At 38.9% G+C, this 25,675-nt stretch overlaps 1 protein-coding gene across 1 annotated transcript in view; it reads left to right on the plus strand.

The window, feature by feature from the left end:
* Positions 1-25,384, plus strand: part of ELL2 (elongation factor for RNA polymerase II 2) — a 74,210-nt gene extending 48,826 nt beyond the window's left edge. Inside the window, exons 5-12 of the mRNA XM_023617951.2 lie at positions 6,424-6,683; positions 9,942-10,066; positions 10,475-10,562; positions 12,382-12,952; positions 15,506-15,572; positions 18,967-19,138; positions 21,354-21,398; positions 21,490-25,384. Coding sequence (XP_023473719.1) covers positions 6,424-6,683; positions 9,942-10,066; positions 10,475-10,562; positions 12,382-12,952; positions 15,506-15,572; positions 18,967-19,138; positions 21,354-21,398; positions 21,490-21,606 — 1,445 coding nt within the window. The 3' untranslated portion in view covers positions 21,607-25,384. The remainder of the gene's footprint in view (positions 1-6,423; positions 6,684-9,941; positions 10,067-10,474; positions 10,563-12,381; positions 12,953-15,505; positions 15,573-18,966; positions 19,139-21,353; positions 21,399-21,489) is intronic.
* The last annotated feature ends 291 nt before the right edge of the window (positions 25,385-25,675 follow it).

Below are 25,675 nucleotides of genomic sequence, written 5' to 3' on the forward strand. Positions count from 1 at the left end.
AACTGTGCTTATAGCAAAGCATTAGAGTGATGCTTCTTCGGTACCTCAATTATGATGTCGTTTATGGATCCTCATCCTCATCTATTCATTAATTAAGAGCCTGCCCCACCCGCTACATCTTTATCATCAGCTCACTCAAATATCCATCAGATTGAAGGGAAGTAAGATCAGACTAGCAAGATGAGTCTCTCCTTTATGAGCAGTGACCCTATCCATTTTAGGGTCGATTCACAGTGGCTAACAGTACAGTCATGTGTCGCTTATCAACGAGGAGGCAGTCTGAGAAATGCATCCCTAGGTGCTTTTGTCATTGTGCAAACATCACGGAGTGTACTTACACAAACTTAGATGGTATAGCCTACTACACACCTAGGCTGTGTGGTACTAATCTTATGGGACCATCTTATGCGGTTTGTCATTGACCAAAACATTGTTATGCAGAGCATGACTATAATAGAATTACAAGAGTGCAAATGAGCTTTTTGAGGCCTTAGTCAGTTTAATAATACAAGTCACTGGATAATAAATGATGAAAGAATACTTATTTGGAAACATAAATTCTCACAAACAGTCTCTTGAAGAACCAAATCCCTTAACATCTTTCTGTGGTTTGGTATAATTCTACTTCTCTATTTTCCCATTGTTGACCCAGCTACCATACATTCAGCTTTGAGAAGCTCCACTAGTATCCTTAATAAGTATTTCTTTGGAACAAAGCCAATGCTCCTGGGACTTGGTGGCTTAGCTTAGATACATTTAGTTTGGTTTAACAACAATTCATGGCTTCCCCAGGCATCTGTACCCACAGGGCCCAGTTCCCAGTAAGTTACCAGCAGTGAGGATTTTTCACTTTCCTGCTCAGTGAGGTAACAACTTCCAACCTCCTTCCTTTCTCCTCACAAGTAACTTAATTAACTTTCTCTGCCTAAATCTTAAACTGTTTTTAAAATGCACAGGATCTGCCACATTTAAATTTAAGTACCAACTATGAATTTGCTGTCCTTGTTGCTTGAAAGTGTTTTTTTCCCTCTGTCCTGTACCACCATTTTATAAAGAGTGAGACAGACTGGTTTATTTGACAAAGGAATAGAAGACTCAAGCCATCAAAATGATTTTTTTTTCCTCCCAATATAAATAGCTGAAACCACTTACCTTGATTTATTCCAAAGCTTGAAAATCAGCCATGATTATTGTACTTTTCCATTGAGTGATCCTTGGGTGTCCTCTCTGTTCACATATTTTTGTTTGTTTTGATAGGGTCAGGTACAGCTCATTCACAGCTTGTACAGCAGACTTTTCAGCACCCAGAATCCCATAGACTATACACTCCCTAGTGGCACAGGAATTTTAGAACTTGCAGGGTTTCTATAGGTACTACAAACAATTTATATACATTTTGGGGAGTGACCACATAAAATTTGGGGTTATCTGTTTAAATCTGACCCATGTTATATCTACACCATTCTAAGAAGAGCTGGCTGCCCTCTCCGCACACGTTTCTTCCTGCCTCGAGACCTTGCAGTGATCTCTACTAGCCCTCGTCTCTGTTTAGCCTTTTCCTCTGTGCTGTGTCATCAGTGCCCCGGCTGCTTACCATCACAGCACAGTGTTCTTCTCTGGTCTTAAATCTTGTCGTTAACCTCCTCAGCCTTTATTCTCTAGGTCAAATAACCCCAGCTCCTTTTAACTTTTCTTAATATGGCCTGTATCCCAACCCTTTAATTATTTTTATTACTCCCCTCTGGACTGCCTCTAATTCTTCACCTCAAAATTCAAAACTGGACATGCTACTCTTAGGAGAAGTCTGATCAATTCTGAATACAGGGGAGCAAAAGACTAGTATCCTGATTGGCTTTTATGTTTGTGTTTGATTTTTCCTCCTCTTTGTTATGACACATTTTGATCTTTTTCTTTTAACCTTATCTATTGCCAGTCCTTTACCATGTTTCTTTCCTTCTGAGCATCTCAGTGTGTACTTTCTGCCTTTTTTCAGTATCTCAAAACTATCTGACTCATTCAGTTCTTTAAAATGCTAGTCAGTCACTCTTCAGTTCTAATATTACCCAGCAGTTATTGACTGCTTGCCATGCATGAGGCACTGGTTAGCACTTTACCTGTAGTTACTCACCTAAATCTCACAGTCACTGTATGAGATAGGTTATGAGTACCTCTCCATTTTACATAGCAAGTTGTTGGTATCAGAAATAGCAAATGATATGGGTTTGGCCTCAATAACAAGTTGTATTTTCTTAAGACAATAGGAGATACCTCTTTAGTTCATTATTTTAATATAACATATAAAATAATACCAAAAGCACACCAGCTTAGAGGTTTCTACAGAACAAGGTTTCTTTCAACAGTGTCAGCCTGGGCAGAGGACAAATGGGAATAATGCTGTCCCACTGTGGGGCTCTGGTGGCATAACGCCAGGCCAGGCCACTGTCAGCCGAGTTAGAGCACAGGCCAAGTTTAGGAGGGTGGAGACTGCTCCTAGGGTTCACCTGGCCTAGTCCGCTGGGAATGTGAGCTGCTGCAGTCCTCCTGTGGGCTGAAAAACAAACAAAGCCTGTTCTGCCTGGAGAGGAGCCAGAGAGGCTTTAACCCAGAAAACATTATTATCATTTTTTCAGTAATTTTTCCACTTCTAGTTGTGGCGTTTATATCAGTGGTAATAAGCATTATTGGCTTGTTGTAATCCTTCCCTTTCATTAAAAAAAAAAGTCACTAATCACCACTGCTTCCAGTTTCCCTCACTGACTCCTACCTAAATTCCAGAATTTTGTTGAATTGCAAATTTTTATACATGCCAATATTAGGTGTATAAAATAACCCAACCAATCTAATTCTATGTTTCTGTCCCCAATTTTCCCACCTTCTGCCTCCATCGTCCTTATTTCTGAGGAGTTAGTACAAGTTTGAGTGACCTTGGACTTTGCATCTGCAGGCCTTAATTTTCTCAAATATTAAATAAGGGGTGTTTGAACTGGATAACATCTAAAGTCCTTTGTAGTTCTAACATTTTGTGACTGTTTTTGACAGTAAATTATATATTTTGATAGTAAATCCTTTGAAGAAGTGATCACAAACGCCAGACAGTGGAGATGGAGTCCGCTGCAATGGATTATGTATTTAAACCATGATGGAGTCACACCATCATCAAGGTCCTGACAGTATTTTAAAGCCTTGGGTCAGTGTTGCCAGGGCTTCTTGGTCAGGTTCCACAGAACAGAAGAACAACTGGAGAAGACAGCTGCAGTGCCTGCTCTGTCTGCTGTACTGTTTTAACACCTTCCTTTCAGATTGTTTACCGAGAGCCATTAGACAGATGGACAGTACTTTTACCACCTCATATTAATTGGAGAAGCTAGAAGTGGACTCCTTGTTAGGAAACAACGGTTCAGATATAGTCCCAGATTACCCATCCCTGCCGGACCCACTGCTGCTGTTTATATAAAGAGCCCAGGGAATTGATTAGCAGTTGGGTCTGGGAGGAGAATTAGGTTCTCCCACAGGCTTTATTAAAAGGGCTTTTCTGAGACAAATGTAAAAAGTAACAATAAAGCCTTTCTTCTGCCAACTTTGAACCTGACATTTTCCTGCTTTACTTTTTTTCTTTAGCATCTCAATTCAGTAACCACTCATAGAGCACTGATGTTTTCTTCATCTTTAAGCTGACTTACTTTAAACCAGAGGACTCCTTCCTGGTTGAATAGGCACAAATTGCTGGGGAGACAGTGAGCAAGTGATCTTTGCATAAAACTCAGTGGCTCAGTGTGGCCGGATTGTTCTTTCATCATTTGAAAGAAATGGGTTACCCCATGACTGGCTGTTTAAAAGAAAAATGAGGTAAAGGGAAGTGAGTTTTGGGGGTAGGAGATTCAGGGACTGATGGCAGCCTAGCGTTAGGCCCCAGGTAAGGCTCCAGTCATATCCCTGACCAGATGCTAGTTTCTTGTCAAGCATCATATTTACACCTCTCTTAAGGGTGAAGTGAGCCTCCGTTATTTGTCTGCCCTATGCCTACTTCAGGGATGGGTGGGGGTAAACTCAGGAGACCTTGGGGCTCTCCTGAGACTGAGGATCAGAGGTGGGTCAGACAGAAGAGGTAGGGCAGCCTGGAACACAGTGATAATACTGTCCCTTTCTAGTTTTGTTTTTATTTGCCTTCCTTGCTTGCTTGAATCCTAAATGAGCTATCATCGTGTGTGTGAGTTTAGCTAAAAAAATTCTCTGCCCATCCCACTTCCCAGAGAGTGAATGGAGGAAGGGCTCCACAGTCAGCTTGGTTGGGGAAGAGTAAGTTAAACAGGTTTCAAAAGGGAGAAGGACGTGGAATTTATAGCATTTCCTAAACTTTTGTGACCCTGACTCTATTTTTTTCCTCACAAATTCCTATTAAAATTTCAAGGAATAGTACTGTTTGTTAACACTATGGCAACTGAGAAATGATGGATAGGAAGGTGTGCATTTGCCATGTTAGAAATTTCAATGTGTCTTCAGACTCTGGCAGCCTAGCAACGTGAGAAAATACGGGCTGCATTGATTCTGGCTCCTCTGCTGTCTACTTACTCTCTTGCTGTTAATCACTCTGACTCTTTGCTAGTCATCACATACTGATTCCAGGTCTGCTGATGGGCAAAGCAGCCACAGCCCTAACCACAGGGAGCTTGCAGCCTACCATGAAGCAATAGTGGACATAGGCGTTTGTTCATAAAGCCTGTCCCACAAAGTACTACAAGTAGGAAAACTTGGATATTAATCACAGAACTTTCCAAATGCTAAACCTTACCATTTAGCGTATCTCATCGAAAGCCCCAATTTTCTCATTTGTGAAACAGGACCGATGCCCACCTCATCAGGTTACTGTGAGACTTGGTGTGTATAAAAGCTATTAGCACAGTGCCCCCCTCAACACATAATTGGTGCTGATAAATATTCGTTACCTGCCCATCTGACATTGATCTAGCTGTGTCTAAGAAAAATACAGAAACCAGATCTAAACCTCTAAAACTAATTGTACCTTAGTTTTGTAGCTTTTCTTATCATTGGGCAGGCTCTTTCATGTTGAGTTCGTTTGTTGTGCAATATTTTGATCTGATATTTGCAATTAGTTATGTCCAGATAGTAAGGAAGTATAAGAGCCAGTGAGATCATTCATCCTTTCTCCTTTACTCTAGGTAGGATGGTGTCAAACAGCCCTTCTGGCCAGGCCTCAGGAGCCCAGCAGGGACAGAATTACTATTCAGTAAAGCTCCCCCCATTAAGCTCTTTTTACCCCAGACCACAGCACTAAAGAGATGACTCTTACCGTTGTTTCCAGTTTTGAGTTTTGTCCCCAGTGCAGTTGCCCCACATTGTATGTCATTACCAGTTCTTCCCCCTCTTTAACCAGAGGGCATAGAGTTAAGGGCTTAGAGTGTACTAAATGAGCTATAAGATTCCACCTCAGAGATCATGAAATGAGGGTCTTACACAGTTTTATTCTAATTTCCGTTTCTTCAATAAGGAATTGTTATTAGGTGTTGTCAGTGACCAGCCGTGTCCTGGTGGTTTCGCACATCCACATAATATCTAGGTCACTTCAGCCCACAATGTTTTCTGGAAGTAGCCACTTGCCAAACACTTGTCAGTATTAAGTCTAAGCAGAAAGTGGTTAATTATGTGAATGGCACTGGTCTGTATGGGAATGGTGTGAGGGCCTTTTTGCCTTCCCCATTCCTGTAACTCATCTGTGTGGTCTGAGGACCAAGAGGATCTGCTTGTCTGGCCCTCTGAGATGGTTTTGTTGGTTCGTTGGTTTTGTCTCTTTTTGCTGTTTTGACTCCTAAAATTCATTATGGCCTGTTGAAAAGGAATCTCTCTCATGGATACCCTTGTAGATGTTGACTCCCCTCTCTGTGGCTTCTGAATCTGAAATTATTAAGGCAGTGGCCCAGCTAAGCCAGGAGTGTGTTTTTAGTGAGGAACAACAGGTGTTGCTCACATTCCACTTGTTCGCTATATTCATGTCTGCCAAAGAAATGACATGTAGTATGTGCATTTAAGTTCTGTAAATAGCACAGGTGAGCATGGAAATCAGTTTATTTCCATTTAACCTCAAATACCTACAACCTTAAAATTTCCAGTCTGTTCCTATGGTGTGTGTCACTATTATTATCCATGTGTAGTTAATTCGCCAAAATACTTCTATAATACATATTTATTCCAATAAATGATTCCATCAAAAAATTGCTAATTCATATTTTAGGCCATTTATTCAGACCGCTTTCTGTTTGCCTATCTCTTTAAAGTAAAAACTGAAACAAAGTGATGTTTATTCCCTTCAGAAATGAAGAGGTACCTAAATCAGAGTTGTGGAAACTGAGATGCTCATTATATTATTACCCACAAATGTGTAACAGTGTCATTTCCACTGGACTTTAGGGAAGAGAGTGCAAATTCGGAAAGCGCCTCAAGCTGTTTCAGATGCAGTGCCTGAGAGGAAAAGGTCAACCCCTATGAACCCTGCAAATACGATTCGAAAGACACACGGCAGCAGCAGTGTTTCTCAGCGGCCATATAGGGACAGAGTGATTCACTTGCTGGCACTGAAGGCCTACAAGAAACCTGAGCTGCTGGCTCGACTGCAGAAAGATGGTGTCAATCAAAAAGACAAGAACTCCCTCGGAGCAATTCTGCAGCAGGTGAGGACAGCTGGAGAGAGTTCCTTCCGGTTACCTTCTTGTTGAGAAGTTCATTAAGAAGGCTTGTTGTTGTTATCATTCTTATTGGGGTAGAGAAATTTCAGGATCATTTTGATCAATTATATATGAAATATAACTACTGAATGTTAAGTTAAATCAACTTGCTTTAAACATTTAATAAGAACTAAATATGATCATTTATACTAGGTTTTATAAGTCAGAGGCTTTTGAATTAATTAAAAAAATTAAAATTTTGAGTCATTATTTTCATTTGGGTTAAACAAATTTTGCCTTGAAATTCCATAAAAAAAAGTAAGCCAGAAGTTTTTGTTGCCTGTTTTTAGTCTTGAATTACCTAAACTAATTTTTGTTGGTGTAGATCGTGAAGTTATGCAGTGTATTTTTATCAGTCTTTGGATAAGCTAGAATATTTTTGCCTGTTAACAGTTTAGAAGGTGTCTTGCCCTGCGTATTCTTTGCTGCCTGTATGACTCTGCCTTTTTCTGCCATTGGGTATGCTGAGATCAGTCACTTCTTGTCATCAAAGGACATGAATGTGTAAAGCATCAGCTCTGATCAGTTCCTTATAATCGCAAGCTTAAGTATAAAAGTCAGTCATTAATTTTTTAAAATCACTGGTTTGTCAGACTATAACTTCCTGTATTTTTCATACTGATTTTGGGCCGTAAATGTTGATTAGCATTTAAAAACACCATAAGTAGTCCATCTGTTTTCTTTATTTTTTTCTAAAGCAGTAACATTTCCAAAGTTGTTCTTAAATTTCATCATTAAAAAAAAACCCTACAGATTTTCATCTACTATTCAAAGAGTAACACTTGTAAGTCTGTTTTTTCATCCATTCTCTCTTACATTCAAGACATGATACTAAATGTTATGCAAGAGTGAAACCATAATCTCCAGTTCTGGGTTAAACAATCCCCAAGGTATCATGGGCAAGAATTTTATTAAATCATTTGCGCACTTTTTGGAAACAATTTAAGTTCATATGTCACACAGCAATTTTAAGAGCTCAAAAGACAGGATGAAAGAATAAGTGAGGATGAGGGCATGTGTGTTCGTTTTCTTAATTTGGGGAAGGGGGAAGTTCAGGTTACAAATCACAAGATATTTGGCCACTGAATCTCCAGAAAGGTTGTAATTACCTTCTAGGTTAGAGGATGAGAGGGCAAAATGATGGCAGAGGCACTTCACACAGAGGGCTCCTATTGACATATGTCAGTAGTTATGAGACTATGTATATGCAGATATACATACATAGTTTAAAATGTAGGTGTACTTAACTCCTGGGCAAGTGAGACATGAGTGTCTTTAGTGTTGATCATTTGGTAGAATCTAGAGCATAGTCTCATCGTAGCTGTATATTAGAATCCCCTAGGGAGCTTTTAAAAAACGCCAGTGCCTGGACTCCACCCCAGACCAACTAAATGGAGCAATGAATGGATGTTGAGTCATTGACTGAGATTGGGAGGGATGGAAACGGAACAGGTGTATGGAGGGGAATCAGGAATTCTGTCTTTCATACATTCTGTTTGGAAGATGTCTATCAGACGTACCCAAGTGGACATAGATGTTCGGTAGGTAGCTACGTATATAAAAGTCTGGTGTTCAGAGGACAGTGGAACTGGAGTTATAATTTAGGAGATAGCACATAGTTTGGGTATTGAAAACCTTAGAGCTGAATGAAGTAGTCTTAGGAGATGGGGATAATGAAGAAAATAAGATAGTAGACAGGTCCTGAGCACTTCAACATAAAGAGGAGTGAGCAAAGGAGACTTGAGGAAAAAAGATCCTGAAGGGAGGAAGAGGAAACCAGGAAGCGGTCCAATTACAGAAGCCTAGAGAAGGGGTGGGGTGGGGTTAGTGTGTGTGGTGCCGCGGATGACAGGGAATCTAAGGATTGTTGTATTTATTTCACTCTGAGAAATCTGGTGGTTATCTCATGTTAACTTATTTGCAAATTCGAATTTTTGGATAAGCCTACCATTTTCTACTTTCTAACAACATTAACCTTAAATTAGTATTCAGCTGAGCTGTGAGAAAAGCATAAGCTATCATAATGTGTTTGATAGTACTTTTAAAAGACACAGAAAGAACTTGAGTTATTGAAAAGACCATTCCAGGGGCCGGCCCGGTTAAGTGCGCACGTTCCACTTTGGCGGCCCAGGGTTCACCGGTTCACATCCCGCATGCGTACATAGCACTGCTTGGCAAGCCATGCTGTGGTAGGCATCCCACATATAAAGTAGAGAAAGGTGGGCACGTATGTTAGCTCAGGGCCAGTCTTCCTCAGCAAAAAGAGGAGGACTGGCAGCAGTTAGCACAGGGCCAATCTTCCTCAAAAAAAAAAAAGAAAGAAAGAAAGAAAAAGAAAAGACCATTCCAGTAGGAAATGACTGGAGGAATACCTTTCTGCTGGCTTTAAAAATGACTGTTGGTTTGGCACGTGAATCCGTACATTTGTGTTGTTAATGGAATCTAGGCCTGGACGCTCTAGGAATTATAGTGAAGGGATAACAAAAGATTACATTTGGGAATAAACTGGCTGACTAATAACAGTAATTTGGAGGTTATTTTGGTTTATGGATCAGTTTATTGGTTTTTGGGAATTTCAAGGACTTTGAATAAGTGGTTCTTCAGGAGAGCTGGCAGCTGCAAGGAGCAAGTTTAGCAAGCCAAGAAAATGGCACACGGTTATCAGAATTGATACTGTTTATGGAGATCATTTCTTTTGATTACTGAAGGGAAAGTTTATAACCCAACATTTGGGCACTGTTTGGTTTCTACTTAATACAACTAATCAAGAATTTTTATGGTGACTCAAAAGTGGTGGAGTTATTGGCCAGAAGTATATAATGAAGTTGTTAGCATAAAAGGGTTTTGGACTCCTTTGACTAGAAAAAATTGATTTAAAAAAAATCTTCCTTACTTTTTGCCTAATGTGGGCTTACAATTTGCCTAATTGATTTAAAAAGAATCTTCCTCACTTTTTGCCTAATGTGGGCCATATTTGATTAGAAATATGACAAATGCAGTGGATATTCAGGGAAAAAAATACTCATCTGTGTATATAAAGTTTTAATTCCCCAAATGAAATCAAACAGCATTTATTAAGATCTGGCATATACAAAACTAGCAGTCCCTTGTTATAGTTATTCTCAGGATAAATCCAAAGGTTGCCTGTTTTAGGTTAGGAAATAGCAAAAAGATCTAATGCTTGGTTTTCATGCCATGTACCAGGTAGCCAATCTGAATCCTAAAGACCTCTCGTATACCTTAAAGGATTATGTTTTTAAAGAGCTTCAAAGAGACTGGCCTGGATACAATGAAATAGACAGACGGTCATTAGAGTCAGTGCTCTCTAGGTAAGTTCTTTTTTTATTTCTTTTTGTTTAAAAAATGATGCAAATAGGGGCTGGCCCCGTGGCCGAGTGGTTAAGTTTGCGCGCTCCGCTGCAGGCGGCCCAGTGTTTCGTTGGTTCGAATCCTGGGCGTGGACATGGCACTGCTCATCAGACCACGCTGAGGCGGCGTCCCACATGCCACAACTAGAAGGACCCACAACGAAGACTACACAACTATGTACTAGGGGGCTTTGGGGAGAAAAAGGAAAAAAATAAAAATCTTTAAAAAAAAAAAAATGATGCAAATAAGTAATTATTTTAGTCATCGTTATTTTAGTGTTGAGCTGGGAAAAGAGAAGCAAGGGTAAGCTTTCTATCATGAACATTTAAAAATTCTCTCCATAACTGGAACATGTGTATCCTTTACAGAAAACTAAATCCATCTCAGAATGCTGCCAGCACCAGCCGTTCAGAATCTCCAGTATGTTCTAGTAGAGACACTGCATCTTCTCCTCAGGTATTTCATAAAATTATATAAGGCCCTGAAACGGACCTGAGGGGCCATCTAGATCGGGTCCTCTGATTTACACATGAGAGAAATGAGGCCCAGTGAAGCCGCACAGCTTGCCTCCCCAAAGTCATATACCTAGTCCATGGCAGAGCTCAGTCTAAAATTCAGGTCCTGGAAGCCCAGAACCATTTTCCACCAGGGCACTGCTTGTCAAAATACTTGATGTCTATCTTGCTGTTCCATTTTTAAAGTCTGCATTTTGTTATAAGGTTGATCTACTTTTCCATTTGGTCACTAACTAGAAGACTTAACCAGTCCTATATCCAGTCTTAGATTATATAGAAAATTGAAGATGTTTAATTTTATCTGAAGTGTATTCCAGTAAAATATTCTTGGGGAAACATGTTTTTATAATAAGCAAATAAAAAACTCTGCTATTTTCATACATGTTTTCTTAAAACACTTTTTGATTAGATCTATTAGACTCCATTTGATTAGACTCCATTCTAGCTTAAAGTTTCCCCCAAGAGATTCAACCCTCCTTGGAAAAAGGTGGGGAGATCCTGGGCAGTGTTAGTGTTCCTGTCCACCTGGCTCTCAGATGACCCAGCCAGGCTTGAACTCTCTCGGTTTCCCTGATCTTTGGGACTGACAGTGGGACAGATCTCTCCACCCCAGTGCTGCTGGAGAGCGCTCCTCTCTCTAAACACTCCTCCCAAGGATTAGGAAGACCCAACAGATGTGTGAACAGTAAGCCTGCCCTGGGCAAAAGGCTATTCACACATCAGAAAATGTTAGAAACCTATTGTGAGGAACAAAATAAAAGCAATTCTATCCTTGCATGTGCATTGTCTATAGAAGCCTCCCTCTCAATCCCAGCTACTAGGAAGCTGCTTCTACTCTGATCTGATTATATACTGGGTGCCAAATCGACGGCACTAAATTGAAAATAGAATAAATTAATGGAACGATTAACTATTAGTTTTCTTTCAAGCTGAAGTTTAAGCCACAGTATTCTATTGGGTGGATGCTTTGTACTTTTCAACTGTCTGAATTTCCTTTTTAATTTGAATATTATTGTTGCTGTTGCTGGATTGGGCTAATATTAGCATGATTTTTTGAATTTTTGAAACAGGAATTCCATATCAGTTTTATTGACCAGTTATTAAGATTTATTTTCCAATCCGGTAAAGAGATATCTGTTAAGGTGGGGGGAGGAAATTGAATAGCATTTCAGCAATGATAGAGATATTTAGAGAAATTACTCTGAAGTTGCTGGCTATTCCCATCTTAAGACAGGTGAAATAATAAACGACAGCCAAAGTATTCATAACTGGAGCATCTTAGCACATGAGAGGAGATTAAATAAATGTAGGCTTATAGCCCTTTACCTGCCCGTGTTAGTTCTGACCAAGTGAAATGGTACAAACTGCTTCCTCCTCTCACTATAACTAGGTCAGCCGTGGCCAGCAGAGGAAGGACGCCACTTCTACTGAATACTCTCCTGAATGGCATAATCCACATAAATTGGCATAGTCTCTCAAGGAACTTCGGGTGGGGCTGTATGATCAGAAAGTATAAGTACACCAGGAAACATTATTTGCCAGATTCTGCTTTTTCACATTAGACATGAAAATTTATTTCACTTTTGTTTCTGTGGATTGTTTTTCCTTTTTACTTAAGCTTGAAGAAAGGTTAACACAACACTGGCCATAAACTTAAGTATGAATAAAATTACTTAGTTGTTCATATGGTAACCAGACACACATGTACTGAATTTTAGTGCACACTGGCTCATTTTTTTTCCTGTTTTTTTTCCCTCCAGAAACGGCTTTTAGATTCAGACTTCATTGATCCTTTAATGAATAAAAAAGCTCGAATATCTCACCTAACAAACAGAGTGCCACCAACATTAAATGGTCATTTGAATCCCACCAGTGAAAAGTCGGCCACAGGCCTCCCGCCGCCCCCTGCAGCTGCCGCCATCTCCACCCCTCCACCGCCACCTTCAGCCCACCTGCCCGTCTCCAATCCTCCTCAGACTGTAAACTCGAACTCCAATTCCCCTAGCACTCCAGAAGGCCGGGGGACTCAAGACCTACCCGTTGACAGTTTTAGTCAAAACGGTAGTGTCTATGAGGACCAGCAAGACAAATATACCTCTAGGACTTCTCTGGAAACCTTACCCCCTGGTTCAGTTCTACTAAAGTGTCCAAAGCCTATGGAAGAAAACCATTCAATGTCTCACAAAAAGTCCAAAAAGAAGTCTAAAAAACACAGGGAAAAGGACCAAATAAAAAAGCACGACATTGAGATGATTGAGGAAAAAGAAGAGGACCTTAAAAGAGAAGAGGAAATTGCCAAGCTGAATGACTCCAGTCCGGATTCCAATGAAGGTATTTTATATTTGTAAAAGCCGACTAGATGTGTTAAATGAACAGGAAGAGTGGACAATCATGAGTATGAGATTATGCTGTTTAGAATCAGTAATGCTTCTTTATCAGATAAACTTCCCTTTAGTTATTAATCTTAGTATTGCGCTTTTGAGCAGATTTTTCCTTGCATTTTACATCGGTCATTTTTGGTCTCTTTCTAGCTAGCTATTAAACATGGTTTCTATTTGTTAATAAGATGATGGCATTTGAAAATGACCCTGTCATTGTCCAGAGACCCCCTTTTAGCAGACGAACCTTCTTGCTCTTTCCCCATAATGGTATTGTGCAACCTCAAGATGACCTATTATATGCCATTCTTGAACTGATTTAACCACACACATAATTAGCAATAAAAATATTCATTTCCTTCTTTGTGAAAGAAACAGGGTCACCCTGCTTTAATTAATATTAGCACAGAGGAAATGTCAGAATCTTTATAAAACAGGCAAGGTAAAATTGCATTTACAGATCCATGACACCATCATCATTCAGAATGAAAGCAATTCTTCTTATGCGAGGCTATTGGCGATTAGCTTGATAGATCTTAAGAATGTTTTTCAATTTTGAGAACACTGTTGTAGTAAATTAACATTAATTGTTATTAGTAAAATTAACCATTTCAAGCTTTTGGAAGCTTTAAAAGCCAAATATCTAGAGACCTAAAGAACCTTAAAATAATGCTTTACCTCTAAAGAAAAGCTGATCAGTAGAAAGACTGCTTACTTCAAGTGTAGTGATCTTGAAAACCTAATGACAAAATTAGATTTTTCTTACTTTAAAAAAAATGTCCTCCAAAACTTAGTATTTTGCATGCCAGCACATGGAAGATTCAAGTCTATCATTTAGCATTGCTGCCAATTTTAAACCAGTGTAACTAAGGCAAAATTCCCCAGGAAAATATAACTTTGGAAAAGTTACTTTAATGAATAGAGTTTAAGGAGTGTTGTCTTATGTAATTTGCCTGTAACACTGAAAGTCTATAATCCTTAGATTTAACTGACCATTTTTATCATATGAGAGAAGCTTTGATTGTAGAGTGGTATGATACAGTGCCTTTATTGACGTGGATTGAGTGTATTGCATGTCAAAGCATATCTGTTGAAATATTTAGATCGGTATGGTACTGTAGTGGCCCAAGAGGTAGTGTAAGCTCTTTCCCTCAAACACTATCGTACTTGAATTTACCAGGTCAGGAAAAGGCAAGAGGCAATAAAACCTCAAGTTCAGAGTTAGTAAGTCGGGTTCCTGGGAATGCCCCACTTTCCACACTTCCCACCTTCATCCTGAGTCAGGCTAGTGGAGGACTGAATCCCAGTACGTTGAGACTTGCAGCAGAGTTTGAATGTTCTCAGAGTTGGAGGCCTGGAGAAGCAGACCTTGTCCTTTTGAATCACTCACTCAGGAAGTAGTACCTTTCAAAGCCAGTTGAGATGATCACAAACAGGATAGATCCAGACCCACATCCCCTGCATCTATTGGAACTTATCTGGTGTCTGTGGCAAAGGCAAAGCCAGGTGACCTGTACCTGATGCCTTTTTCTTTAAGACTCAGACTGTTGTTAAAACAAGCTCTTTTCCCCAAGCATGACTTAAATACACACACACACGCGCGCACATGCACATGAACAATAAGCCCATAGAGTCTGCATAATTCATTGTGCGCTTTGTCATTTCAAATACTAAACCAAGGAATTATCAAATAGTCACTTTTGTTTTGCATTGAACATGTATGTTTTGCCAGTAGGCACAATTAAGGTTTGAGTTATAAGTTTAATTCTACTTTGAATGATATAAATGACCCTAATAAAAAGTCTAAACATACCCTCTGGAAATGGTACATTCAAACAAATGGAATACTGAGGGATTTTACACACTTTCATAGCATAGTCCTGAGTGACTGGCACTTTATTTATCTGTTTATTTGTCATTTTAAAAAGCAAATCTGTGTGGTATTATGAGGGTTAGAGATTAGAGGAGTGTAAATTGGCATTCAGTAATAACTTATTTTAAATTACTTTAAACTGATGGGAAAACTTATTCCACTGTGTGCATACAGAAAGAGTAGCAGTAAAAATACAGTGACCAAAGCAGTCTGCTACCTGACTTCATTGTCTCATCTGCCTTGTTTGAATCCTATGAAAAGTAGATGTTGATGTAAAATTTGTATCTCCCATTGTCTGGCTGCATCTGCCACCACAATCTTTGAATTGCTGGGCAGATGCCACAACTGTTGTGGAAAGAATAGAAGATTGACCTTGGGTTAAGATGGAATTCCTTTATTGTGCAGACACTGCAGTAGCCAGGGTGCTTTCAATGCCTGGCGTCGGTTCTGCTGGCGCTGGTCATAGGGCCTCTATTGTTCGTGTTCAATTGTATTCCTTGCTCACTGTTGCTTACTGAGATGGAAGAATAGAATTTGAGGAAAAGTGTTCCAGATGTTTCTGATCTATTTTAGAATTATAGGCATTTTATAACCATACTGTTTGGTGAATGCTTGAATTTTTTTTCATTGTAGGAGTTAAAGAGGGTTGCACTGCCTCCACGGAGCCTTCTTCAACAATTGAACTCCCAGATTATTTGATGTAAGTTCAGATGTCTGCCAATGGGAGAGAAGTGTTTAATTTTAGAAAGTTTGCAAATTCTTTTCCCATAATTTGCAAATCAGAAAAGAAGTTGTTCCAGAAATAGAGTCCTGGAGCCACCCCTGCAATTGAAAGGCTGCCATTAAGCCTGCTTGTCCCAAATCCACCCTTGTCTGCTTGAGCAGGTTGTGCCTCCCCCTGCTCTGAGCTCAGCTCTGCGGCCTTTAAGTATAGAGACGCCTGCCCTTTGTTCCGGGGCCAGGTCCAGCATTTGACTATGGCAGATTTCAGGGATCTGACTCTTCAAAGCTGACAGTCTGTCAATGCACAGACATTTACTTGGGCCCCCCAAAGGGATAGTTTATTACCAATAAAGTGCTTAAACCTCTGCAGTTAATACAAAGTAGAGGTAGATTGATTTTCATTTAAAAAAAGCTCTGACATCAAATTAATTTTAAGAGGAGAGAATAGCACAATTTGATCATTTCACATTAGTACCAGTTATAATGTTTTTCTTGTTATGACAACAAGTTGCTAAATGCTGAGCTGGGGACATTTTTGTAACTGGTTATCACAGAAATTATAACTTGGACACATAATTCTAGCTTTTTTACAGACTCAAAGGCTTCTGTAAGAAGAAAATAATTAAGTTGCAAGAGCCTGGAAAAATGGAGAGTGAAAGAGCAAACAGATCTGACTCTAGCTAGCTTTGAAAATGAACAAATGTGCAAAACAGCTTGGTGTAGAATGGAAAATGGAACTGGGCTATATGGACATTTTTCCTCTGTTAGCAGCATCTCATGGTAGACAAAGTTAAACTATACTGTTTAGCCCTCCACGTCCCATGAAATGCTCATTTCCAGAGTAGAGAACATTTTATACTTCAGATGTGTTACTTTTGCTTAACGGTAGTGTGAAAGCTATACTTATTGGGGAATGATACAGCATGAAACCATAATGCTGATTAACATCTCTTAACTAAAAGGAACCCAAGAAATCCTGCTGAGTACTCTCTCATCTAAGGTAGTGTATGGTTTTAGTTTGCCAGGGGGTGGGGATGGCTTTGAAAAGCAGCCGTCACCAAGTTGGCCCAGGGAGGGTCAGCTGTGGGACGGCGCCTGGCTCCACTGATGAGTGGGTCACCTCTCCAACTGCAAATCCACTTCTCCTTAAAAAGTCTTGTGGAAGGCAGCCCCCTCAAATAAACTGCACTGTCGTGCTCTCATTCTCTTGTGACGGATTTTGAATTCCTCTTTTTTATAATAGTGATGTATACTTGTTACATCTGACAAAATCCTATGGGGAGACTGAAAAATAATTCTGTTTCCCCCTGGATTCAGGGTGTTGCTGTGTTTTGCCAATCAGTTAATTCTGTATTTAAAAGCTCGTTTTCAACCTGCTGATCTAAGGATGCTTGCTGCGTCTGCCTCAGTGCATTTCTGTGTGTTTGTCATGTTTCCAGCTCTTTTAAAAAATCTTGAAAATATGTAACTTATGTGATGGTTTGCTTAATTTAAGTAAAAGCAGTTTATTTTAACCAAAAATTGTCGTATATAAATACAGTAAATTTTCTAAAGATCACCAAACATACAGAACTTAAACTTAAGTTGCTTCATAAGAAAACCAAAAGGACATATTATAAAACCTTAATGATCAGCCTCTGAATAATTCATACTTAACCACAGTATTCCTAACTTTTATATAATAAGAATACTTCTGTTACTTGTGGTTGTGAATTGTCCAAACTGTTTAAAATTTCATTCCATCACTTCATTAAGAGCCAACTGTAGAACCATAACAATTTTTGTTAAAAATAGTGAATGATTTTCGTTAAAATGCCAGTATAAACAATCTTCTCTAATAGCAACACGACTGTTGGCGCATTTGGTGTTTTTCCCTAAAGAAATTATTAAATAAAATACTGAGGGTGTGGCCCCGGGTGTGATTTGGAGAAAGCAGGGTGAGTATTTCATGTAACAAATTGAACCTGAGTTTCATGATCCGTTTAGCCATTTCGCTTACGTCTGCTTATCCCGAGAACCTCTTTCTCCCCTGGGCTCCCTCTGCTCTGCAGTCAGGACGCCCCGAGTCTGGAAAGGGCTGCCTCACGGCTTGGCTGGCAGTGCTCCTTTTGCAGCAAAGACTCCAGCAAGGCAGCTTACTACTATTGTCCCAATTACAGTTAGAAAATTAAACCTCTGCACTAACTCAAAGTGAATAAAAATATTAATGCAGACAGTAAGGTTGCTCACTGCATCACTTTCTCACATGCCAACAAGGCATCTGTGCTATCACGTTTTATATAAAACTGGTAAGGTTATCTCAAACCATTTTGGAGGGGACTGAATTCCAGGTTTTCCTGCAGTGAAGTGTGTATGTGTACCCTCAGGGGCATTCTGAAGCTTCTGCCACTTGCCTGAAATTGCTTTGAAATCTCTCATTTTTATCTCAAAAAGTCAAGGGAATTTTACATTCCGTGACAGAAGCACAGAGTGCAAAGACCCAGGCCAGGCCCTGCTGTGATCCCCGTTCCCTGATCCACAAATAATAGTAACTCTGTTTTAATATGAAAATGCTGTTTTAATTTACCACGGAATAAACTGACACTCTGGAAAATGGCCTTTACTCACCAGGTCCCTAGAAGTATTCACACCCCAAAGTAAAACAGATTTGTGGCATTTTTATTAAGCAAGTAAATTAGACCAGTACTCCAGCACTGCCTTCCCATTACACATAGTATGACATTTAGGTGCTTGAAAAGAACTAAAGCAATATACCTTTTTTCTTTTTTTTTCTGCTCTCATTTTAAAAAATGATAAACAGTTTCCCCTTTGTATTTTATGTATTTGCCTAATCAGAACTGGGAGGAGAGGGATAGAGGAAAGGGGCCTGAGGCATCTTGCTGTCAGCAGGTGGGAAAAGCCAAAAGACAGACTCCTCTCAGGAAGCAGCAGGTCCGGAGAGAGCGGGACTTCAGCGCTTAGTGACTGTATGACAGCCTCCTGGTTTCTCATTACCAATCGAGGTCTCCATGTGACTCATAACAGATGGGTTGGCCTCTGCCACCATTGTGATAATTATTTTGGGTAGAGAAAGGTTTAGGGAGCCACGTATGCGTGACTGTTTTCTTTTTACACTGTTGCACTTTAATTCCGTTGCCACCCTGTCTTTTTCACATTTACTCTCCTTCGTTGAAGCGCCTAAGCTCTCCTGTGGAATAATTTCACCTGGAAGGTCTTTGAAAAACATGGCAGCAAACAATGGCAGAGCAGCATTCAATCCAGGGAAACATGCATGGATATAGTTTCTAAAGCTTTGGTTTAAATCTGAGACTAGTACATTATGTTTATTCTGTAGCTACTCTCCATTTCTCTTTTGCTTTTTTTCTTATTAGTAAATATATTGCTATCGTCTCCTATGAGCAACGCCAGAATTACAAGGATGACTTCAATGCGGAGTACGATGAGTACAGAGCCTTGCATGCCAGAATGGAGACTGTAGCTAGAAGATTTATCAAACTGGATGCGCAACGAAAGCGCCTTTCTCCAGGCTCGAAAGAGTATCAGGTAAACGCGTTTGTTCCTAGGTGGACTGATTTTCATATTTTACCTTCTTTCTTTCTCTGCCCTGCACATCCCCAGGCATCCTGCTAGCCTTCAGAGCAAGTCCTCTCTCAGACTGACCTCTCTTCATTTAAAATTAGCTAGGAAACTGAATATTTGAAATAGTTCTTGAAAATAAGTAAACACAGTGAACCTGTATTTCTTGCCAGTGGAAAAAATAACTATATTTTTTATATAATATAATATGTATAAAATATGTAATATATACTTATATATTTACTATAATATGATATATAGTATATTGAGAAAAGTACCAAACACAATTAAATAGGAAAAAAATACTGAATTTGATTCATTGAAGTATTTGATTGCATTGCCAACTGAACTCAGACGACAGTTCCTAGATCTAGTGCTATCTCCTAAAACTGGTATTTCAAGTAAATGTATTTTTTTTAAAAACCTCAGTCTGGCATAGAATAGAGAAGATATAGAATATAAAGGGGACTTAATACCAGAGAGGTTTGATGTTTAAGTGAAGAAAAGCTTGGTGCCTCCAGCTATTCAACAATTGACATTTGTTAACAGGTATTAATCTGTTTTTACTTCCCTATTTTAATTGGTAGTATTGCTACAGCTGATAAAGAGCAGTGGAACCTGACCTGTGTACTGAATGTTCTCATAACTCTTAGCAAAAGGATTGATAAAAGGAATCTTTCCCTCTTTATATAGGCCAGATAACTTTGTCACACTTCACAGCCATAGATGGTGCTTCCAGCCTGGCCACTACCGTTGTTCTGACAGGAACCTATGTGAGATGATGGATGGCTTTTCCCACAATGGGGAACACAGCCTGAGAGTGTCTGCGCCCTAGAGATTCATCATGTCTTCTATTAGTGGCCCTAAATCTTTTAAACAAGGTGCCTAGAGTTATAGAAGACTTTGCCAGAGGAGTTGATGTTTGTGGGTGCAAGAGGTCCGTGATTTGGTGGTTTGGGATTTTTTTCCTACATAGTTATTTACCAGTGTACTATGATTGTATTTAAACTAAACTGTAATTCCAAGGATTGCTTAGTGATCAGGAGCAGGCTCCGGAGCCCGATTCCCTGGGTTTGGTTCCCAGCTCGACTGTTTAGTACTTGTATGATGTTGGGCGACTTACTTAACTTGCCTCAAAATCTTCAGAAATCCCCATCCATAAAATGAGGTGATTATAGAGTTGTGCAGAATAAATGTAAGCATTTGGAAACTCCTTAGATCCATAGTACATCAGATTATATGGTACACAAGGGTTAGCCATTTTCCTCAGCCACCCGGTTTCCCTCTCTAGAGACAATCAAGTAGTACTGGTTTCCAGTGTATTCTTTCAGAGATCTGGGGGGGGGGGGGGGGGGGGGGGGGGGTGTTTATAAGACATATATACACAAACAAATTCACAGATATACCATATTTAAGTGAATCTGAGAGTCATCAATTTATAAGATGCACCATTGTCTTATGTTCCAGCAAGTTAAACTATGATACCTTATTATCTGATTTCATTAAAATGAGAAGAAATGTGCATCTTAGAAGTAATGAAATTCTTAGACTATAATTATTCCTTCCCCCTTTAAAGAAATGATATCAAATTATATAAATCATTCTGCACTTTGCTTTTTGTTTTGCATTATAATGTCTTTTTTAAATTATTTTTTTATTGAGGTCATATTGGCTTTTAACATTATTATAAATTTCAGGTGTATATTATTATATGTCAGTTTCTGTATAGATTGCATCGGGTTCACCACAAATAGTCTAGTTTTTATCTGATCACTTTGCTTTTTTCACTATATAATGCATCTTAGAGGATTTTTTATATAAGTTCATAAAGCACTTCCTCCTTTTCTAATGGTTTCTTAGTATTCCTTTGTGTGGTTTGATGGCCATTTAGATTTTGTTTACTGTCTTTTGCCTTACAAACAGTGCTGTAGCAAGTAACCTTGTACACGCGTCATTTCACTCGGGCACAAGTAAATCTGAAAGAGAAGTGTAAGTGCTGAGTCAGTTTTCCATCTTCTATTTTGATAGCAGTTGCAAAATTGCCTTCCTTAAAGATTGTACCAATTTACATTCCCATCGTCAATATTTCCCACACCCTTGCCGAATGTGTGTATTAGCTGTTTATATTGCCAAAAAAAAAAAACAGTTGTTCTCTTCTGATTTCTAATTTTCAATTTTCTAGAATGTTCATGAAGAAGTCTTACAAGAATATCAGAAGATCAAGCAGGTACTTATCATCACTGTTGGTTTTCTGACCCGTAGTTGGGAAGTTTTATAAATTCTTCAACCTAATTCCTCACTATTTTTTTCATCCACAGTCTAGTCCCAATTACCATGAAGAAAAATACAGATGCGAGTATCTTCATAACAAGCTGGCTCACATCAAAAGACTAATAGGTGAATTTGACCAACAGCAAGCAGAGTCATGGCACTAGAGCCCTGCTTGGACCAGAAGATGTGAATAAACTTAAGCTTATTTATTTAAAATCCCAAATGAGTTGCTCTAAGATTCTAAAAAGATGAAACTTTGCCTGTTGAAAGTTTCAGTATTAGTAAACTTGAGTTGCTTTCTTTTTTTCCATTTTACTTTGCTTCCCTGCATTTTTGAAGCTGCTTTTTTCCCTCAAGACTTGTGTTTGTCAATAGAAATAACTATTTTTTAGATATTGGGGATCCAGTGTCTATACTTCAAATCAATTTTTCTTTTCCTTAAAAACTTGTGTTTGTCATTAGAAATGATTTTTTTAGATATTGGGGATCCAGTGTCCACACCTCAAAGTTATGTGTGTTTAAAAAAAAAACAGTAATGTACAAGGTGAAATGCTTTTGGATAAACATAAGCCTATTTTCTGACCTTTCTTAATGCAAACTCTTTGCCTTAAATGGTAGAATCTTTAGAAATTTGCACAAAATACAAAAAAAATTTAAAACATTGTTTTGGAGGGTTAAGAAATAGAAAGGTGTATGAGCCCGTGTATGTGTGTAGATATACATACGTGTATGTATATACAGGCTGACTTGATCTAGAACAGTAAATCCGCCCTGCAAGTTAACCCCCCATTGCAATGGTTGCCTTAAGGTGTTTGCTAGTTGTGTACATAGTGTGGTTAATCATTAGCTACACTGCTTCCCAATTGAGTACAGCAGTGGGAAGCACACTGTGGCCTACCAGCGTCTGAACGCGTGTGCTCGACCTGTCTGTGTGCAGAGGTGGTGTGGATGTGAGCGTGCATGAAGGAAAAAAAGCTGCTACTCTCCGTAGGCCAAACGCTCAGGTTCAACAACTGACGAGTGTTACTGTAGGTTTTTTGTTTGTTTGTTTTTTCTGTCAAATTGCTACTTCTATTGTGGAAGACAAAAGCATTTCCATTTCAACAGTTTGTCAGCTTTATTAATGTTGGGCGAAATCGATATGTTTTGAAAATGAAACAGATCTATAGTTTTGGGACAAAATTATAAAATTAAATGTGTAGGTAAACCTATTTATATTCTGCTATAAAGTATTTTTTGAAGAGAGATATGCAAAGAAGCTATTACCTACATGAAATGTATATTTAAAGATTTTTTTTTTCATCCTGGATGCCAGGAATATAAAAAAGAGCAGATATATTTAACCATAACATACTGTGATTCATCAAACAGCACAAACTTTCATTTCATGGAGTTTATCTGTTGACGTTGGTTTAAACTATCACTTGTTTTATCATGTGGGAACATAAGTTATGTGGTCAAAATATAAGGATTTTGAACTAATGTTGATTCAAGTTGTGTTGTCTTATCGTATTGTCGTTTCAAAGTGCTGCCAGTTGAAAAGGGAAGCATTATGTTTACAAATCTGTTTTGAAATGTTTGCCAAAATTTTGGTAGTATCTTTAATAAAGATGTTTGTCTCCAGCATCCAAAAAAAATAAATAAATAACTTTGTTGTTTATCGTTGTAAACCAGAAAATGTTGGTGTCTAGAAAACCTGAGAGAGCATGTAGATGAACTTTTCTCTTTGGAGTTCTTCTAAAACATTAACTGGAAAGTAGATAATAAAGTAAAAGTGTACAAACTATACAAAGAATGCAACAAGACCCTGTGCGCTATAACTCTGTAACATTACTGCGGAAATTTGATTTCTGTGTAGTATGGACCTCCTAGGGAATTCGATTTCTTTTAGCATTGAGATCCCTGGTGCTCTTCCTTTTACCTCAGAATTGGTACAATCATTTTTAAATGTTCATTGATTTCAAACTTTCAGTTGAAAAAACATAGGAAAGGAAACCTAATTGGGGATAAATTTGATCCTCATTTTATGGTGGAGTCTCCTGAGGGATTTGTCTGTAGGTAATGACCTCATTGGTGTCATTTCTTGGACATCTTGGCCTTTTAATCAAAGATTGTGTGCTGCTATTTGCTAGGAGCGGTGTTTCTCAAAAGCAAGGTGCTTGGACCACTTCCATCGCCCGAATTAGAATCGCTGGGTATAGGGCCCATGTATCTGCATTTTCATACGTATCCTCCAGGTGACTTTTGCAAGCTAAAATGGGAGAACCATTGGCTTGGATGTAGCACTAAATCTTTAGGTTTCTAAATCTCCAAGTCTTGAACTGAAGTTCAACTACCAGCTTTTTTAAAAACCTGTCCCTATCAGCAGGCGCAAATCATTTTTCCCCTCTACATGATGTGAGGCACCCTCTCAATTGTTTCACTGCCAACTCTTATTTCAGAACTTGTTTACAAACAAGCCTTTCAGTTGGTTAATTGTCAGTCCTTGGAGCTCCTACCCACCTACATCAGCACATCTTCTGGTTTACAAATAGGGTAAAATGGAGGCTGGAGATGCTTTATGAAAATCCAGCATTGCACACCCATACACTTGACCACTTACCTATAAAAGCCTTAATTTAGATGTTTGTTGTGTACAGTGGGCAGATCTTGCAAAATGTCTATCAGTCACAAATTTGGGAGTCATAAATCTCTGAATCTGCTATTACCTGCAGCTGCATCCCTTTTGAAGCTGGGCATGAGCCTATTAAAATATTTATAATCATTCTTCATCTCCTACTGTAAGATTTTTGGATTCTCTCAAATAATTGCTGCAGGAATGGGTGGCCACTTAGTATCAGTTACTGTGGTGGAAGAATTTATTTAGGTTTTTTTTTTTTTGAGATAGAGAAACAGTAAAAGTATAAAACAGCATTGTCAGGATGAGAGAATGAGTTGTGTTATTTTTCCATCACATTTCATCTAAAATAATTTGAAGCATTCTTGAAGATTTTTACCAACACCCATAAGTTAACTCCAGATTGCACGAACAGCTGATTTAATACAAACCAAAAAGAACATTAACTAGATGTGGTTTTGTTTTTTACGTGGGGATTTCATTTCCTATCTCGTTGGTTATTTATTTCCCTTGGAATAATTCAGAGGGGTTAACTTCAGCTCTGAGTAGTCATAGATGTTCAGTACTTGCTCTCCAAAAAGTAATTGGTGTAGTCAGTTTATATCATTGCTCTATGCATTGACTGTAAAAATTCAGTATTAATTTTCCTTCATCTCTGATTGATCTTTTAACCTTTATAGGAATTTTCTTTTCCCTTAAAGTATTTCACCTTATTATGCAAACCAAACACATACTTGCATGTTGGAAGCAAGATGTTGAAATGAGGTTTAGACACCACTGGTCCATCAGTTCCGACACTGCTTGGTTGCCTTACCCCTTCCATTAGCACAGTCTTTGCTTCTGGAACTTGGCTGAAACTCTTTAGCCAGGTCATTGTCTTTCTGGCAGTGTGAGTGTTGAGCCCATATGCTTGGTATATGCCTTTACTACTTTTGAAGTTCTTACAGTTTATTACTTGCCTAAGTGTTAACTAAATCCTTTTCTTACGTGTACTGGACGGGGGAAAAACTATAGCCGGCACTTGGAGAGGAACTTTTTGGGAAAGGATATTAACTGACACTACTAAACGAAGGCAACAGAAGATGTTATCAATGTACTTTGTAACCTGAAAACTGAGCAAGGCTGTGAGGCTCATTTCAAAATATTTTGAAGTGTTAAAAATATATCTATATTTACGCTGTTTCTCAGTTGTTCCACCCCAAACATGTCAGGGTTCTCAAAGGTAAAATGTCACCGGGAGTTCTCAGTTGTTACGAGCTCAGCAGCTGTGGTGGCCCCTGTTGTTCGACAACAATTTCAGTTCAATAAAAATGTTAACTTTGCAATTCTGGTACTTGTTTTTACTTGTCTCATTTCAAGGCTCTTAACTTTGTCTTTAAAAAAAAAGAGAAAAACCCTGCAAGAAAGTGCTCTCTGGTGCCCTCATGTAAGACATCCTCCTGGGACAGAGAGGTTATCGCTGGTGACTCTAGAAAGCGAGAGCAGCGTACTTGCTCCGGGACCTGCCTGTGTTATAAGGACGTGTCCTCTAGAGGTGACATCTACTAGGGGGATAATAATCACAATTACCATCTATTGAGGGTTTCCTCTGGGTTACACCCTTTTTGCATGCCTTG

This window comes from Equus caballus, chromosome 14, assembly GCF_041296265.1.
Source record: "Equus caballus isolate H_3958 breed thoroughbred chromosome 14, TB-T2T, whole genome shotgun sequence".
NCBI classification, from domain to species: Eukaryota; Metazoa; Chordata; class Mammalia; order Perissodactyla; family Equidae; genus Equus; species Equus caballus.